At 42.2% G+C, this 17537-nt stretch overlaps 2 protein-coding genes across 2 annotated transcripts in view; both read right to left on the reverse strand.

The window, feature by feature from the left end:
* Positions 1 to 17537, reverse strand: part of GLRB (glycine receptor beta) — a 74607-nt gene that overhangs the window by 5575 nt on the left and 51495 nt on the right. Inside the window, 1 exon segment of the mRNA XM_061584425.1 lies at positions 11946 to 12098. Within this exon segment, the coding sequence (XP_061440409.1) occupies positions 11946 to 12098 (153 nt within the window).
* LOC133364203 (uncharacterized) lies at positions 1196 to 6643 on the reverse strand. Its single transcript, XM_061584424.1, has 2 exons — positions 3606 to 6643; positions 1196 to 1284 (listed from the first exon to the last, which is right to left on the reverse strand). Exons 1-2 carry the CDS (start codon positions 4926 to 4928, stop codon positions 1222 to 1224), a joined length of 1386 nt encoding a protein of 461 aa, XP_061440408.1. The 5' UTR covers positions 4929 to 6643; the 3' UTR covers positions 1196 to 1221.

The following is a 17537-nucleotide window of genomic DNA, read 5'->3' on the forward strand; positions in this document are numbered from 1 at the left end:
GATCAACTGGCATGACACGCCCCCTTTCGAGGAAGATGACATCAAAGGTTGAACACCTTTGATATCATCGCTCTAGAAGACATCAAAAAGATTATCACCTTAAAATACAAAACTAAATTATACATTTATTAAAAATAATTTCAGGCATAACATAGCAAGATCAGTTACAAAGCACAAGATCAGCATTAATCATCTAAATGATACATACGAGATAGAGCATCGGCGGCTTTATTATTCTTCCCAGCCACATGATTTATGGTGAAATCAAAATCTTGTAATAACAGAGCCCACCTCAATAGTTTTTGGTTTGAATTCTTCATTCTGGACAACCAGCACAGGGGAGAGTGATCCGTTTGCAATTGGAAGTGACGTCCCCAAAGATACGGTCTTAATTTCTCCAGGGCCCAAACTATAGCAAGACACTCCTTCTCAATGGTCGCTAGATGGCGCTCTCGCTCTATTAGCTTTTTACTCAGATAGGCTACAGGGTGGAGTTCTCCCTCCGAATCCTCCTGCAAGAGTACAGCACCCAAACCACAATTACTAGCATCAGTCTGTACCACAAAGGGTTCAGCAAAATCTGGGGCTTTTAAAACAGGGTAATTTATTAATGCAGCCTTTAAAGCCTCAAAGGCCTGTTGACAATCGGACGACCACACCACCCGTGCTGGTTTGCATTTCTTACACAAATTAGTCAAAGGGGTGGCAAGACTACTGAAGTGGGGAGTGAAACGCCGATAGTAACCAGCAAGCCCCAAGAATGACTGAACTTGTTTCTTGGTTTGAGGTATTGGCCAATTAGTAATTGCTTCAATTTTGGCATCCAAAGGTTTCAAACAGCCACTACCCACCCTATGGCCTAAGTAGGAAACCTCTCCCAACCCAAATTGGCACTTCTGGGCTTTAATGGTAAGTCCTGCATCCTGCAGCCTTTGAAATACAGTTCTTAAGTGTTTCACATGGGATTCCCAATCCCCACTATACACCGCGATATCATCAAGATAGGCGCAGGCGTAATCTCCTAGACCATTCAGGACAGAATTTATTAATCTCATGAACGTACTAGGAGCATTCCTAAGCCCAAAACTCATCATTTTAAATTGATACAAGCCCATATGGGTAACAAAGGCAGATTTCAAGACAGCATCTTCATCTAGGGGTACTTGCCAGTAACCCTTAGTTAGGTCCAAGGTGGTGATGAACTTAGCAGCCCCCAACCTTTCAATCAGATGGTCCATCCTGGGTAAGGGGTATGGATCCACTTGGGTGATTGAATTTAATTTCCTGTAATCCACACAAAAACGAATTTCATTAACATCCTTCTTGGCTACCAGCACAATGGGGGAAGACCAGGGGCTAACAGAAGGTTCAATAACCCCTAAGTCTAACATGGCCTGTATTTCTTTTTCCACCGCTTTAGCATGTGGCCCAGTTACCCTATAAGGGGAGGACTGCATTGGTGGGTGATCACCTGTCAAAATAGAATGTTTAGCCAAATGTGTTTTCCCTGGCTTACTAGAAAACAAAGATTGAAAATCCACCAAAACTTGGCGTAGTTGTGAACATTGTTCATATTCCAAGTTATCAGAAAAAAAAACCTCATCAATACCCCCTTCTTGTTGACTTTCTGCCACTAGGTCCACAAACCCTTCCTCCTGCTCTTTCGCCCTAGTGCAGGCCAAAACCAGCTTTGCCCTAGACCAGTATTGCTTAAGGGTATTAATATGGTAAACCCTTGGTTTCTTTTTTGAATCAGGATAGGCCAATAAGTAATTGGTATCACTCAGTTATGCCTTAACCAGCATAGGCCCAGTCCAGGCTACTGACAACTTAGATCCTGATTGTGGTTTTAACACCAGCACCTCTGAACCCACTGCAAAACGACGTGCCTTAGTATGAGAATCATAATAAGCCTTTTGCTGTTGCTGGGCTTCTGCTAAATTCTCATGGGCAGTCTCCAATGCATCCTTTAGGGTCTCACGCAAGTTTTGTAAATATGTGGTTACTGGTACAGAAGAGAATTCCATCTTTCCTTCCCAATCTGCCCTTAACAAAGACAGGGGACCTGTAATATCCCGGCCAAATACCAACTGATTTGGAGAAGATTTTAAACTGGCCTGGGGGGTATCTCTATAGGCAAACATGAGAAACGGCAAAGCCACATCCCAGTTACCTGAATGTTTTACAGCATGTGCCCTTAACATTCTTCCTAGAGTCAGGTTCAGACGTTCACAAAGTCCGTTGGATTCATGCTGTCCAGGCACAGACATCACATGTTCTATCCCAGCAATCTCCCATAGCTTTTTAGTGAGTTTAGCTACAAAACCTGGACCTTGATCTGATAAGATAACTTTTGGGCATCCCCACCGAGAAAAAATCTCTAACAGAGCCTTTGAAATAGCCGTGGCAGTAATGCTGCTTAGAGCTACTGCTTCAGCAAATCGTGTTGCATAATCTATATAAGTCAAAATAAATTTCTTCCCACTAGGCGTCACAGTCAGTGGACCAAGAATATCCACTGCAACCCGGGCAAATGGTTCTGCTATGATCTCAGAAACTTGCATAGGCATTTTAGGGTGATCCCTAGCATGTCCTACTAGCTGACAGGTTAAACAGCTTTTACAAAAATCCTGCACCCCTTTTGCAATCTGGGGCCAATAAAAGCAACGAGTTACTCGTGCTAAAGTTCTTTTTATTCCCAAATGGCCTCCACTGATAGCATCATGAGCCAATTGTAACACTTCCAGCCTATGTGCTGCTGGAACTACCAGTTGTTTAACAGGTTTCCAATCCACAGATGCACCCTGCGGCACATGCTCTCTGTATAACAACCCATTTTTCCAATAGAATCTTACGGTCACAGATTTAGACAATTCCAAGGGAGCATTGTCTGCAGCTTCCCTACATTTTTGCAAACTTTCATCTTGTAGGAGAGCTTCCCTAAACGCCTTAGAACGAACAGAATTTAATTGCAACTCTTTCTCAGGAGATTCAACATCATCCCTATTCCCAGCTCCATTTGGCAGCGGCTGGTTTAAATCATCAACTTCTCGTGTCACAGCACCATCTAGTGGTAGAATTTCCATATCAGGTTCACGCTCTAATTTCTTAACTGCACTTCTAGTTAAAACATTTACATTCACGTTTCCAGCCTTCTGATTATGTAAATAATGTGCATAGGCAATATCATTCCCCAACAGGAAATCGAAAAACTGGTCAGAGTAATCATGAATTAATACTCTATGTTTTCCCGACCAGTTTTTATATGAAATCCAAACATCAGCCACATCACAAAGTTTATTAGTCATCCCATAAACATGTACTGACGCTTTAATCCCTGGTAAAATTAATTCAGGCGGGATTAAATGGCGAGATAAACTCGATGCCTCACTGCCCGAATCGCGAAAGGCCGTTAACTTAACATAATTCACAAAAATAGTCTCTTTAAACATTTTGTTGGACCAAGCAATCTGGCCAGGCAAACAGGAATAGCTAGCGTTGTCTGCAGGGAGTCGTTCCTTCTCTCCCTTCCCGCTTTGGAGTAGTTCCTGGGTTGGTTTTTTCCTTCCACCCCCCTTCTTTTCTCCCGGTTGAATAACACTCACCGCAGGAGTCTGTTTACTTCCTTTCCTTTGGGTGATGGGACTATTCTCAGTACTAGGAGCTGAAAACTCCCAGTCCTGGTCGGAATTAGAATCCGAAGACGACCAACGGGAAATTTCCGGAGATGACTGCCCTCCTGGTTCTTCATAATCACGGGCTCTCTGTACTACCGCTATTTTAGTCCCTTTGCTGACACTCACATTCTGCTTCTTAATCAGTTGGGAACACTGGTCCTTTCTGTGCCCCGGTTGTTTACATAGAAAGCATAAATTCTCCAAAACTGCTTTACTCGGTTGGTAAACTGACGGACGCACGGGAACAGCAGCAGGAACAGAGCTCTCCCCTTTGTCCTCCGACTTAACTACAGATGGCCACGTTTTTTTCTTCCACTCACTTCCTCCACCCGCTGGTTGATTCCCTTTGTAATTGCCCGGTTTTTTAACATATGCTTTAGGCAATTCCTCTTTGTCCTGAAAGGAATCTAGTTCATCAGCATAATGACCAGCTTCTTGCAAGCTTTTTGGCTTTTTGCCTCGCACCGCTGCGGCAAGCTCTCTTGGCAACATTTTGTAAAATTTCTCCAGAGTATACACAGTCCTTAACTGCTCAAAAGTATTAGCTTTTGCAGCTGCAATCCACAAATCCATAGCTTGAGCAGTACGAGCGCTTAATGCTGAAAACGTCTCTTTTGATTTTTTTGTCAAAGTCTCAAACTTTTGGTAACATGCCCTGGTGGATAACGCAAACTGGGCTGTTGCCAGTTTTACAAAGTTTTCATAATCATCAGCTAGCTCTCTCGGGAGTTTACACATTAGACTTCTTAACTCTCCCTTTCCTTGAGTGCGTAGAATTTTCATCCAGTATTTTTTGTCTAAAGACTGGTCCACACACGCTTGCTCAAAGATTAAAAAAAACTCGGAGATATCCTCTCCCGCTTGATAAAACGGAAAATCTGCTGGATCCGCTCCTCCCAAACACACTCTGCCAGACCTCAGTCCTTGGCTTGGTGGGGCAAAAGCTTGTTGTTGTTGTACAAGGGTAGTCATAAGAGCCATCTGTTTCGAGAAGAAGTTGTGCATTTCTGCCCACATATCCATGGGTGGCACACCCCCACTCTGGCTAACTTGGCTATCCATACTCCGTCGACCCCGTACCGGTGACGGTGCTCGTTCTCCCTCCGGAGTAAAGCTTTGGACTGGCAGCCCCTCTGCGCTGCCTCCTGCTGCTTCAAAATTGCTTTGAGGTAACATCTCTGTTTGTTCCTCATCACTACTCTCAGTGGAAACCTGATCTAATGCCTTCTTTTGTTTAGATCTTGTATCCATCCTGACTTTCCAAAACAACAAACCTTTGTGCCAGAATCTTTAATAATTGTAATTTATCCAATTGTACCTTTTCACAACTATGTTTAACCAGAGATAGGTTCAGTCTTTTTCGACCCCAAACGCTGCCAACATGTAGTGAAAGCAGGGAGTTCCCCTCCTCCTACTTTTACTGTCCCAGGAATCAATCCCCAACCTTGGGCAATTGATCCTAGCCAACCTGGTCTGCTAGGGCGGTGTATGCTTTACACTAACCCTGCACGGTAGTACTGCCACCACCCTTCTATTGGTTAAACACTCTGGGGTGAAGGGACCCCCAGAGCCCACTGAACACTCAAGCCTCTCAGGACCAGAGGCTCAATACCCTCCTGGCCCCTTCAGAAGTCTTAAGTGAAAATATTCCTCTAGTACACGGTAGTTTGGTCAAGCAGCCAGGACTGAACTTAGTAACTGAACCCCTTCTCTGGAATAAACACACGTTGCTTTAAAATAAGTAAAGTTTATTAAAAAAAGAAAATAAGAAAAGGGTAAAGGGTACAAAAGATAAAAAGGTACATACAATTAGTTGGAGCAGCAAATTAAATCCTAAAACCAACACCCAAAAGGGGCAAGGTATATAACAAACAAGATATAAAGGTTCTTGGCACAAAAATGAAAATAATAAAACTAACTGCCTCAATTGTACTTACAAGCCTCAGCTCTTTCTCAGGAGTTAGTATCTTTCCCCTCAGGGACGGTCAGTCAGGAAGTATAGTGGAGCCACCGCAGAGCATCACCATAAGCAAGGTGGTGCCCACAAGTGGAACACAGCCCAAGAGCTGAGGCCTTCTCTTATAGAGAAAAATCCTTACCTCAGCTGGGCGCAATCAACTAATTTAGCAGTTCCAACACAGGAATGATGAAACGATGTTCCCACAGTACCAGGCCCCATCTCTCCTGGTTTCCCATAACAAACCGTAGGAGTTTTTACGGCCTTGACGGAACCAGGCCCCTCGTTGCTGATAAGGAGGTGCCAATTTGCAGTAAGCTGATACAGCTGGGGCTGTAAAAATCACCGGGTCTCTGGGATGAAAAAATATCAAAGGAGTTAACTATCTATGACCAGGGACCCAGGAAAATAATTAAGGGGATCAACTGGCATGACAGAAACATTTCTGCATTACTGGCCCTTTCCCTCTTTGCTGCCCTTCAAACATGCAGCCAGATTCTAAATGATGACATTTCCTAAAAAGGAACAGGACTTGCTAATGTACCACATGTATTTTGCAGGAGATGAATATGGATGTACATGGTGAATTATGGATTCAGTTACATGCACTGATCTCATAATAATTCTAAGCACATATAGCAGTGATGGCTGGAAATAGTTTTATTGGTGCTAACAACTCTGTTATCATGGCACATCTATGCCTTTTTTCCTGATCAATGCTGATTCTTACCATCAATCAAATGGTATTTTAGATGTCACAAAATGATGGAGTAATATGGAAACGGAATGGCAGATGGGTGGCTATCTCTGCTCCTAATTTCCCCATAGGGAATGTAGCAGTCAAGGTGGTTGTCTATATGGATACTAATTTTGTACATCACAAAACAGCCTACAGCATCTATCATTGAGAACTCTGCCACTGTTTTGCTTCCTTTAAAAATATGTGTTAAATTTAACCATTGTCTGCCTCTGACAGTAAAGCGCCAAGGATATTCGTCATTGTAGAGTTACACTCCATAGTCGTCAAACACCTTCACAGCCATTTAAAGTTTGAAAACTAACTTCAGTCAATGGATTTAAGAAAGGGGTGCAGCTTGGCCTTTCATTGCTTTGTTCAACAGGGCAGCTAAGTTCACTGTGGCCTGCTGCTAGTTCCCATTTATCTTGAATGAGAGGGTGGAAGTTCAGTCTCAGAGTGATAGAAAAGAATCAGATCTTACAATATTTCCAAAGAAAATCCATAATCTGGCTGAAGGAGATGAGAGACAGATTTTATCTAGAAGCCACTTTGCTCTGAAACCAACAGTATTATGGCTTCAGAAAAAGCCAGAAGAGTGTTTCTGAGCATGTTGGAATTTGAGGTTAGGTGGGCTTTAGCCAGTAAGAAGACAGTAGATTGGGAAGATGGCTCTCCAGGCTGAAACCACCTAGAGTAGGGGTGAAAGGCTTCAGGCCAGGGTGCCAAATACAACCTTCAGGGCCTCTCAATCTAGCCTTTGTGACTTTCCCAGGCCATACCCCCTTCCCCTAGGCTAGCCCTGCTTCATACCATCCTTAGGTGATTTTGTCTGCTTAGAATATGCCCTGGAACTCTGATAATACCACTTGGTTCCCTCTATGTAGGACAGAGAGCTGCAAGTGCAGAAACCAGCCTGCTGTACAAAGGTAAAACTTAACATCTGTTGCTCCTCTCACTTTTGCCCGTCATGTGATCCTCAGAAGGTTGCCAAGATGGGATGTGGCCCTTGGTTAAAAAAAAAAAAGCTCCCCATAGTTGATTTAGAGAAGCTGGGCCTGTCTTGGCCCTTATGCAGACAGAACTAAACCCAGTACCACATTATGCTCCCTTTGTATCAGTGTCCTTGGACCCTGTGGACTGAATAAATGCTGAAGTCCGTTAAAGCAGAGGCTGTACTGTACACCTCCTTCCCTTTAGCTGGCTACAGCTTGTCTCTTCTCAATTTTCTGTCAGAGGATCTATGGCTATATTAGAAACTTAATTGTGTGATCCTAGCCACACGACTATCTTCAAGTTACATAATCAAGCAAAGCACCACCACATGGCATCCTTGGACAGCTGCTAGGGCCCCAGTGCCCACCAGCACAGATACCTACTCTGGGCAGCGTAGCCCTCTTTTTGGGGGGGGGAAATCTGAGGGTTGTTGCTCTAAGCCCTGGGTGTACACCATTTCCTACAGGGCCCTGTATGTAGCATTACTCTTGGAAATAAACATGGCAGCCATTAGGATGCTTGGAGCACCACTGTTGCTGCATGCTTGATGGCAGCTGTGGTACTTGGAAGGGCCATTGTCATTGCTGCTGTCCCGCATATCATTGCAGTGCTTAGCACTGCCATTGCTTACCTAACACCATTAGGTTGAGGCACTGTGGGTACATACTATGGTTCATTGGGGCCCATCAGAAAACCAACTTACGCCTATAGCCAGGTTGTTGCTTGGCGGGTGCTAGTGTGGCTTTCCCAGAACCTACTGTCAACCCTGTTCATAATGCAACCACTTTCAAAATGAGAAAAAACAAAAAAAGGATAAAAAAAGTTCTCTGGATTCTTATTGAAATACTTAATTGAGACTTGCTGAAGTCTATGACTGGAATTTGTCATTACAGCATTTGATCACCCCACCCTTTCATATTGTTATCACCAATCATTGGAGAAATCCCATATATTTAAGAACGTAAGAACATAAGAAGAGCCTGCTGGATCAGGCCAGTGGCCCATCTAGTCCAGCATCCTGTTCTCACAGTGGCCAACCAGGTGCCTGGGGGAAGCCCGCAAGCAGGACCCGAGTGCAAGAACACTCTCCCCTCCTGAGGCTTCCGGCAACTGGTTTTCAGAAGCATGCTGCCTCTGACTAGGGTGGCAGAGCACAGCCATCATGGCTAGTAGCCATTGATAGCCCTGTCCTCCATGAATTTGTCTAATCTTCTTTTAAAGCCGTCCAAGCTGGTGGCCATTACTGCATCTTGTGGGAGCAAATTCCATAGTTTAACTATGCGCTGAGTAAAGAAGTACTTCCTTTTGTCTGTCCTGAATCTTCCAACATTCAGCTTCTTGGAATGTCCACGAGTTCTAGTATTATGAGAGAGGGAGAAGAACTTTTCTCTATCCACTTTCTCAATGCCATGCATAATTTTATACACTTCTATCATGTCTCCTCTGACCCGCCTTTTCTCTAAACTAAAAAGCCCCAAATGCTGCAACCTTTCCTCGTAAGGGAGTTGCTCCATCCCCTTGATCATTCTGGTTGCCCTCTTCTGAACCTTTTCCAACTCTATAATATCCTTTTTGAGATGAGGCGACCAGAACTGTACACAGTATTCCAAATGCGGCCGCACCATAGTTTTATACAACGGCATTATGATATCGGCTGTTTTATTTTCAATACCTTTCCTAATTATCGCTAGCATGGAATTTGCCTTTTTCACAGCTGCCGCACACTGGGTCGACATTTTCATCGTGCTGTCCACTACAACCCTGAGGTCTCTCTCCTGGTCGGTCACTGCCAGTTCAGACCCCATGAGCGTATATGTGAAATTCAGATTTTTTGCTCCAATATGCATAATTTTACACTTGTTTATATTGAATTGCATTTGCCATTTTTCTGCCCATTCACTCAGTTTGGAGAGGTCTTTTTGGAGCTCTTCGCAATCCCTTTTTGTTTTAACAACCCTGAACAATTTAGTGTCATCAGCAAACTTGGCCACTTCACTGCTCACTCCTAATTCTAGGTCATTAATGAACAAGTTGAAAAGTACAGGTCCCAGTGCCGATCCTTGAGGGACTCCACTTTCTACAGCCCTCCATTGGGAGAACTGTCCGTTTATTCCTACTCTCTGCTTTCTGCTTCTTAACCAATTTCTTATCCACAAGAGGACCTCTCCTCTTATTCCATGACTGCTAAGCTTCCTCAGAAGCCTTTGGTGAGGTACCTTGTCAAACGCTTTTTGAAAGTCTAAGTACACTATGTCCACTGGATCACCTCTATCTATATGCTTGTTGACACTCTCAAAGAATTCTAATAGGTTACTGAGACAGGACTTTCCCTTGCAGAAGCCATGCTGGCTCTGCTTCAGCAAGGCTTGTTCTTCTATGTGCTTAGTTAATCTAGCTTTAATAATACTTTCTACCAGTTTTCCAGGGACAGAAGTTAAGCTAACTGGCCTGTAATTTCCGGGATCCCCTCTGGATCCCTTTTTGAAGATTGGCGTTACATTTGCCACTTTCCAGTCCTCAGGCACGGAGGAGGACCCAAGGGACAAGTTACATATTTTAGTTAGCAGATCAGCAATTTCACATTTGAGTTCTTTGAGAACTCTCGGGTGGATGCCATCCGGGCCCGGTGATTTGTCAGTTTTTATATTGTCCATTAAGCTTAGAACTTTCTCTCTCGTTACCACTATTTGTCTCAGTTCCTCAGAATCCCTTCCTGCAAATGTTAGTTCAAGTTCAGGGATCTGCCCTATATCTTCCACTGTGAAGACAGATGCAAAGAATTCATTTAGCTTCTCTGCAATCTCCTTATCGTTCTTTAGTACACCTTTGACTCCCTTATCATCCAAGGGTCCAATTGTCTCCCTAGATGGTCTCCTGCTTTGAATGTATTTATAGAATTTTTTGTTGTTGGTTTTTAGGTTCTTAGCAATGTGCTCCTCAAATTCTTTTTTAGCATCCCTTATTGTCTTCTTGCATTTCTTTTGCCAGAGTTTGTGTTCTTTTTTATTTTCTTCATTTGGACAAGACTTCCATTTTTTGAAGGAAGACTTTTTGCCTCTAAGAGCTTCCTTGACTTTGCTCGTTAACCATGCTGGCATCTTCTTGGCCCTGGCGGTACCTTTTCTGATCTGCGGTATGCACTCCAGTTGAGCTTCTAATATAGTGTTTTTAAACAACTTCCAAGCATTTTCGAGTGATGTGACCCTCTGGACTTTGTTTTTCAGCTTTCTTTTTACCAATCCCCTCATTTTTGTGAAGTTTCCTCTTTTGAAGTCAAATGTGACCGTGTTGGATTTTCTTGGCAATTGGCCAGTTACATGTATGTTTAATTTAATAGCACTGTGGTCACTGCTCCCAATCGGTTCAACAACACTTACATCTTGCACCAGGTCCCGGTCCCCACTGAGGATTAAGTCCAGGGTTGCCGTCCCTCTGGTCGGTTCCATGACCAACTGGTCTAGGGAATAGTCATTTAGAATATCTAGAAACTTTGCTTCTTTGTCATGACTGGAACACATATGCAGCCAGTCTATGTCCGGGTAGTTGAAGTCACCCATTACTACCACATTTCCTAGTTTGGATGCTTCCTCAATTTCATATCTCATCTCAAGGTCTCCCTGAGCATTTTGATCAGGGGGACGATAGATCGTTCCCAGTATTAAGTCCCTCCTGGGGCATGGTATCACCACCCACAACGATTCTGTGGAGGAGTCTGCCTCTTTTGGGGTTTCGAGCTTGCTGGATTCAATGCCTTCTTTCACGTATAGAACGACTCCGCCACCAATACGTCCTTCCCTGTCCTTCCGATATAGTTTATATCCAGGGATAACTGTATCCCACTGGTTTTCTCCATTCCACCAGGTCTCCGTTATGCTCACTATATCAATGCTCTCCTCTAAGACCAAGCACTCCAGTTCTCCCATCTTGGTTCGCAGGCTCCTAGCATTAGCGTACAGGCACTTGTAAGCAGTGTCTCTCTTCAAGTGTCTTTGGCACTTGTGGTTAGGCCTGTGGTAATTTTGCTCTTCTGAATTTATATCCTGTGCCCCTGCTCTCACAATGCCTACTTCTAGGCCTACCCCTTTTAAAATTTCATCATTTCTTTGGTTTTTATCCCAGGGGGGAGGTGTATTCCGAACCGGACCTTTCTCAGCTCCTGTCGGGTTTCCCCCCTCAGTCAGTTTAAAAGCTGCTCTGCCACCTTTTTAATTTTAAGTGCCAGCAGTCTGGTTCCTTTCTGGTTCCATTTCCCCTGGCTAAGGTTTAAATACCTATTCTTCTACCCCCACCCCAAAACTGATAATGCTTCCAAGGTTCTACTCACAGTTTCACTTATGATCGCCAGTTGTGATTTAGTGAGCTGAGACAGGAACAACTTGTTTACAGGTTATAGCTCTTGCCTTTTAAAAAGTGGAGACATGTATGGGACTGAAAAAGAGAAGAGTGGGATGAAAGTGAAGAGCATGCCATGAGAGTTAAGTTGCCTTCAGTATCCAATGAAACCTGTTGCTACTGAAGTAACCACAAAAGGGACAAGTGACATTCAGTGGTTCTGACAGTAGGTGAAAACATAGGTTACCCAGGGGCACTCTTGCAGTGCTTGCATCAGGATTGATCCAAAATGATAGCCATGAAAGGATGACAATTAGCAGTGTGGGAGCATACACAGCCATCATGTAAAAACCAACTTGTCTTCTTAAAGTGAAGATCACTTCTACGCATGTGTAATAACCTTGGGATAAATAATACATACATTTGAGTACTAATTTTTCTACAATTCCCAGCTCTCAGATATAAATGCTTTCATGTCATCAGGCAACCTGCTCTACTTTTCTTCATATTATTTCAAAGGAAGCTATATCTAACTTTGAGCCTGCCCTAATTAGAGTTTAAATACATTATAGGAGAAAAAAATATTGAACAGGAAGAATATTTGCTTCAAGTCCACCTATCCTTTTAGATCACAAATAACTATCCAGTTTTGTGGGTCTATTTATGGGGAAAAAACATGTATCCTGTCATTACTAGAAGCAGATTTATTTCTGATCTTAAAAAAATAAAAACCCACAGAAGACTTTTATACCAATGGTTCCCAATCATTTTTCCCCACAGACCACTTGAAAATTGCTGAGGGTCTTGGCGGACCACAATGATTTTTCTGCCTTTTGTAGCAATTGTAATGTACTGTGCTAGCTGCTGTATGATTTTAATCATATTTTTACAGACACTCTGTGGACCACCTGAATGAAGCTTGTGGATTATTTATGGCCCATGGACCACATTTTGGGAACCCCTGTCCTATGTCAAAAGAAGAACAAGTTTATACTGCATTTCTGGAAGTCAATGACACATTTGGGAAACTGCTGGGATTTTCAAAAAGGTCCTAAGAAAATTAGTAACCGGTTCCAGTGATGATAGAAAGCAAATTCCCAATGTTCCTGGTCTCTATTAAAGAGACAGACTGCATTACTATTTAAAAAATGGGCATAGTTATATTGCTTGATAATAACACTGCAACATACAAACCATCCCTTGCAGGGAATTGAATTTAATGGAAAAAACTGAGGGAAATAAAAACAAATGAACAGAGCTACTCAGATCCCTTTATAACCAGAACTCTATATAGATTATTTGAAAAGGAGCAGATTAATTCTAATCTTGCTAGTGCACATGAAATGCCACGTAATATTTAGCATCTCGTCTTAACAACTCAGATGTAAAATTTAAGTTTGCAAATGCAAGTGCCAAAGTAGTAACTAGCAGTGCATCCAGTAGTCCTGCACCTTCACTACACAATCTGTTCAAAAGAAAGTGTGAGAGTGCAAAGTGTGTAGGGAATGTGGGTCGGTGGGTGTGCAGTGGCCATGTCCACTCCACCCTTGACTTTCTGACATTGAGCACAAAGGTTGGTAGCAGAAGAGGCGAGACTGGCATGTGTGGGGGTCTTAGGGGTTTGGCCACCATACGCATCCCTGGCACAGTTTGTGCCCTCACAGATTCTTTTGAATGCCGGAATAAAACCGTTAAACTTATCTAGAAATATTTGAGTACAGCTATATTTGTGCTTCATCCATGCTTCCTCTTGCCAAAGAGATGATGATGGAGGGGGCAAGAAAGAGGACACTCAGTTTGTCATCAGCATTTAGTGGAATTTCTTTTAATATACACATTTTTGTGTGAAATTTTGCCTAATACACACATTTAGTTTCCCTAATATCATGCATTTTCCTGTTATTTTTGCTAATATATGCTTATGCACACTTTACCCTTGTGTATGGATATTTGAACATATTACTTGGCGGGAGAACTGTGCTGTAAAATTCAGAGAAGTACAAATTTTGAAGGATGCCTGTGTTTCAGTTCATGTATTGTTTCAGAAAATCCAAATTTGCATTTAAATGCTAGCTAAATTGAATTTTTCCCCCATCCCTAGTGCCAATGGCAGACCTGTTTCCATATATGAATTACCTCTTCTTGTATATCAAGCAGTAAACAGAATTTGTGTTACAGCCAACATGGCAATATTGAGAGTATGATTGTGTAACTTTCCACTTTTAAAATACAAAAATTAAACCTGATTATATGAATTCTGCAGCATGCATCTCCATCATTTTGAGCTACAAATAAGTGCTATGCCTAAGACATAAGAATTGTTTGTGTCATTTCACATAGTAATCACATGATCACTCCCTAATCAACTGCATTACACAACAAACAAAATTGCTGCCCTTGATTCCCTTTGGGAGGAAGGGCAGGATTTAAATTTAATAATAAATAAATAAACAAACCTAAGTACAAATGCTTAGAATAAAACATAACATTTGTTGCTAATGATTTTAAAATAAAGAATTACTAAAAAGGTCCAGTGCAACCAAATAAAAATGAGGAGCAAATTAATATATGGAACATGTTCTAGTTATCTGATCCTCTCCACTTTTATGATCTTGAGCCCGTGGAATGCTTTCTATGCCATTTATAAATGGATTCCACAGATTGTCAATTCTTGTGTCACTTTCCATACTATATGTGACTTTAACGTGTTCAGCTGTTTGTGTTAGGTCAGAAATTTGCTCCTGCTCTAATATTATCTCTCAAACAGTAAGCGTAAAATTTCTAGTCATCATCATGGACAATGAAAAATGTTAAGGGAGGCTAGCTGGCAGAAAAGAAGAAGAAGAAGAAGAAGAAGAAGAAGAAGAAGAATTCAGTAGTCAAAACACAATGTCATCCTCAAACATCCTTCTGCTTGTAGTCTTATCCATGCCTGCTCACTCACCCTAAGAGTGCAATCCTAACTCTTATCCCCCGTCAGGACATTAGCAGTGGGGCCACAGTCACAGTTGGCACAGCAGAAGGTAGGGGAGCAGGCCAATCCAAGCTGGTGCAGCATCTAGATCTGGATCAAGCCCCAGCAGGTGATGCCTGTAAGACTCGTCTGGGAATCTGTTGGCTCTGCCCTGCTCCTTCCCTGCCCTGGAAACATTCAGTAGCAGGGCTTTCTGCTGGGCTCCACCAACAGAAGAGCCAAGTGGAGGGACCTACTGCTGAATCCATAGCCCCCACAGCCTGGTGTAAAGGGAGTTTGGATTGTTCTCTAACACATATTTAGTAGCATTAAGTGTTATCAGGATTCTAATTCTGTTAAAAGTCAGGTAAGAACTGGGAAAATGATTAATCCCAACATTTACAATAGCCAATATGCACATTGCATCTCATACAATCTGATTCATAATCCAACTGATCATTATGCAGCTGTAAAAGCCTGTCTGGGGCAACAGAAGTGAGTTCGCTGGGTTGCAATCAGTGTTTAATAGAGAAATAAAGTTAAATAGAAAAGAAACTGTCAGATATCTAAATAAAATATATTTGTGCCATTTATTATGGTATTTTAATTGCATTATGTTTTCCTAAAATCTTCATCATATGGTATACTCTCCCATAAAACTTTAGCAGGCAATGAATTTCTTCATGTTGTTACTATACAGTAGTTTCATCCATGGTGGGGAAGGGGGGATCTAGCAATTGTGCTGATGTTGTTAATTGATTATTAACCTTTGCAATTAATTAATGGATTGATGACAGACAATAATAAAGCTCCAATGAAAATGAGTCAGCAAGCTACCTCCCCCACTGATTGCTTTGATGAGGGTTTGATTATTTCCCCCTCCTTAAATATCTCGTCATAATCCCTCCATGCTGATTAAAGTGTCAACCTGTATGGCTCACTGGGCTAATGCCGTAGTAATAATCAAGGGCAGTTAGTACAGCCACAGTTAACGAGAAATATCTACAGCTACCTACTGACAATCTGCATAAATCGGGTATCCTAGGTCAGGTTTCAGGAACAAAGCTTTAATAGAGTAGCATCAGAGAAGGGAACTAATCTGTTCATTTGTTCACTCAATACACTTGGCTTATTATCACTGAACAAACCTAGTATGTGCTGAAACCTCTAACAATCTAAAGATTATAGTCCAAGAGATAGCGTCAAAAATACAAGAGGTACAAAGGATATCTAGACATCTTACTAAAGCTCACATTTCCAAAACTACCAGTTTTATGAGCAACTGTTTGGACACTTAGTGGGTGACAGCCCCCCCAAACCTCGTTCTGGGGCCAATAATTACATCATAATGTACATGAATGAAGCAAGCAGTATCTGTTGGGGAACTTTATACATAATTTCAGACTATCAAATCTTACTGACTTTGTTGGAGTTTACTCCCTTTCTGACCCCTCCAAAATGGGACAATGAAGACCATTAATTACATCATAAGGTGTATGGCTCAAATTGGTAGCCCTTGTTTAGAAATTACCTTGCCATATCATAAAATATTCAATCTGATATTTTAGGTTCCAATCCCAAATCAGACCATCTAATATAGTCCAGACTATTAAAACCAGGGTCTAAAATTATCTAGCTGCATCACTGAGAGCTCTCCCTGGAATGCAACACTTGGACAAAGCCTATTTTAGTGCCAGTGCTTAATTCAGATCAGACTCAAACATCTCAAACAAATGTTACAAAGCCCTGCTATCTGAAATTGTTCCTACTTAGGCTCTGTCTCCATGTTCCAGAATGGTCAGTGAAAGGCCTATCCCTTTAACATAACCAATGAATAAGGTATTTCTAAAGAATGTCATCTAGATTTCCCTCTCCTTTGAGTTCTTGCATGTATGGCTAATTTTCTTCAGTGTAACCATGGACAAAGCAATCCTAAACCCCAGATCGCTGTCTGTAGGAGGTTAAGATTGAACATTTCCTCTCCACTGGCAGAAGGGATCATATCTACTGCTGAGGCTCCCACTATGCTTGCAAAAAGCTCCATGGGCATAGTTCCACCAATAATGGTATTCCCACTTGTATTTGATGTCAGCCCTTGAAACAGGATATTCCAGATGTATGGCAGAAGCAGCCTTGGATCTGCTGGATCCACAGCCCCGACTGTTTCCCCAAGGGCCCCAGGAGATGCAGAAGAAAATGGGAATGCATCATCTCCCACCTCCTGCCCTGGCTGGACTTTGCAAGTGGCAGATGATCCACCGCTTCATTCCCCATCCCATCCTACTTTGATTGAGAATCATAATTGCACCATTCAAGGGTAGCTTATACATTATATTTCTGTTTGTGGTTTCTGACACCATTGAAAAAAAGTAAATGCAGACTTCCCGGAAGGAGTGCTGGCTGGTGGTTGTCTCTGAGGGAGCTCTGCCTCAGAGGAAGCTTTTTTCAGGTTAAAAGCCAGCCAAGAGGAATCTTGGACTGGCTTAAATGTTCTCCAAGGTATAGGAGAACCGATCAGATTTTCCACAAGACTTCGTTGAGCTGTCGGCAGCTGGAATTGATCAGGAAATCCCTGAGATAAGAAGGCATGCCGATCGGCTGAAGACGGAGTCAGGATTTCCACGCAAGCTGTACTGGAAAAAAGCGAAGCGTTCTTTTTTTTCTTCTTAAAAAAAAGTTCTTAACCAGCGAGCCTACTTCTGTCTAAATCTTATCATTCGGCTTAAATTACTACAATAAAAGGGATTTGTTTACGAATCAGCAACTGAGAAACCTGGGTGAGTCATACTTTTTCTCTTTTAAATATAATTAAGGAAGAAAGAAAATGTAAACAACTTATATACTTTTTTTACGACAAAAAGCTGGCCTGAATTTGGAGCTTTAAAG

The sequence above is a fragment of the Rhineura floridana genome, chromosome 9 (genome assembly GCF_030035675.1).
Source record: "Rhineura floridana isolate rRhiFlo1 chromosome 9, rRhiFlo1.hap2, whole genome shotgun sequence".
NCBI classification, from domain to species: Eukaryota; Metazoa; Chordata; class Lepidosauria; order Squamata; family Rhineuridae; genus Rhineura; species Rhineura floridana.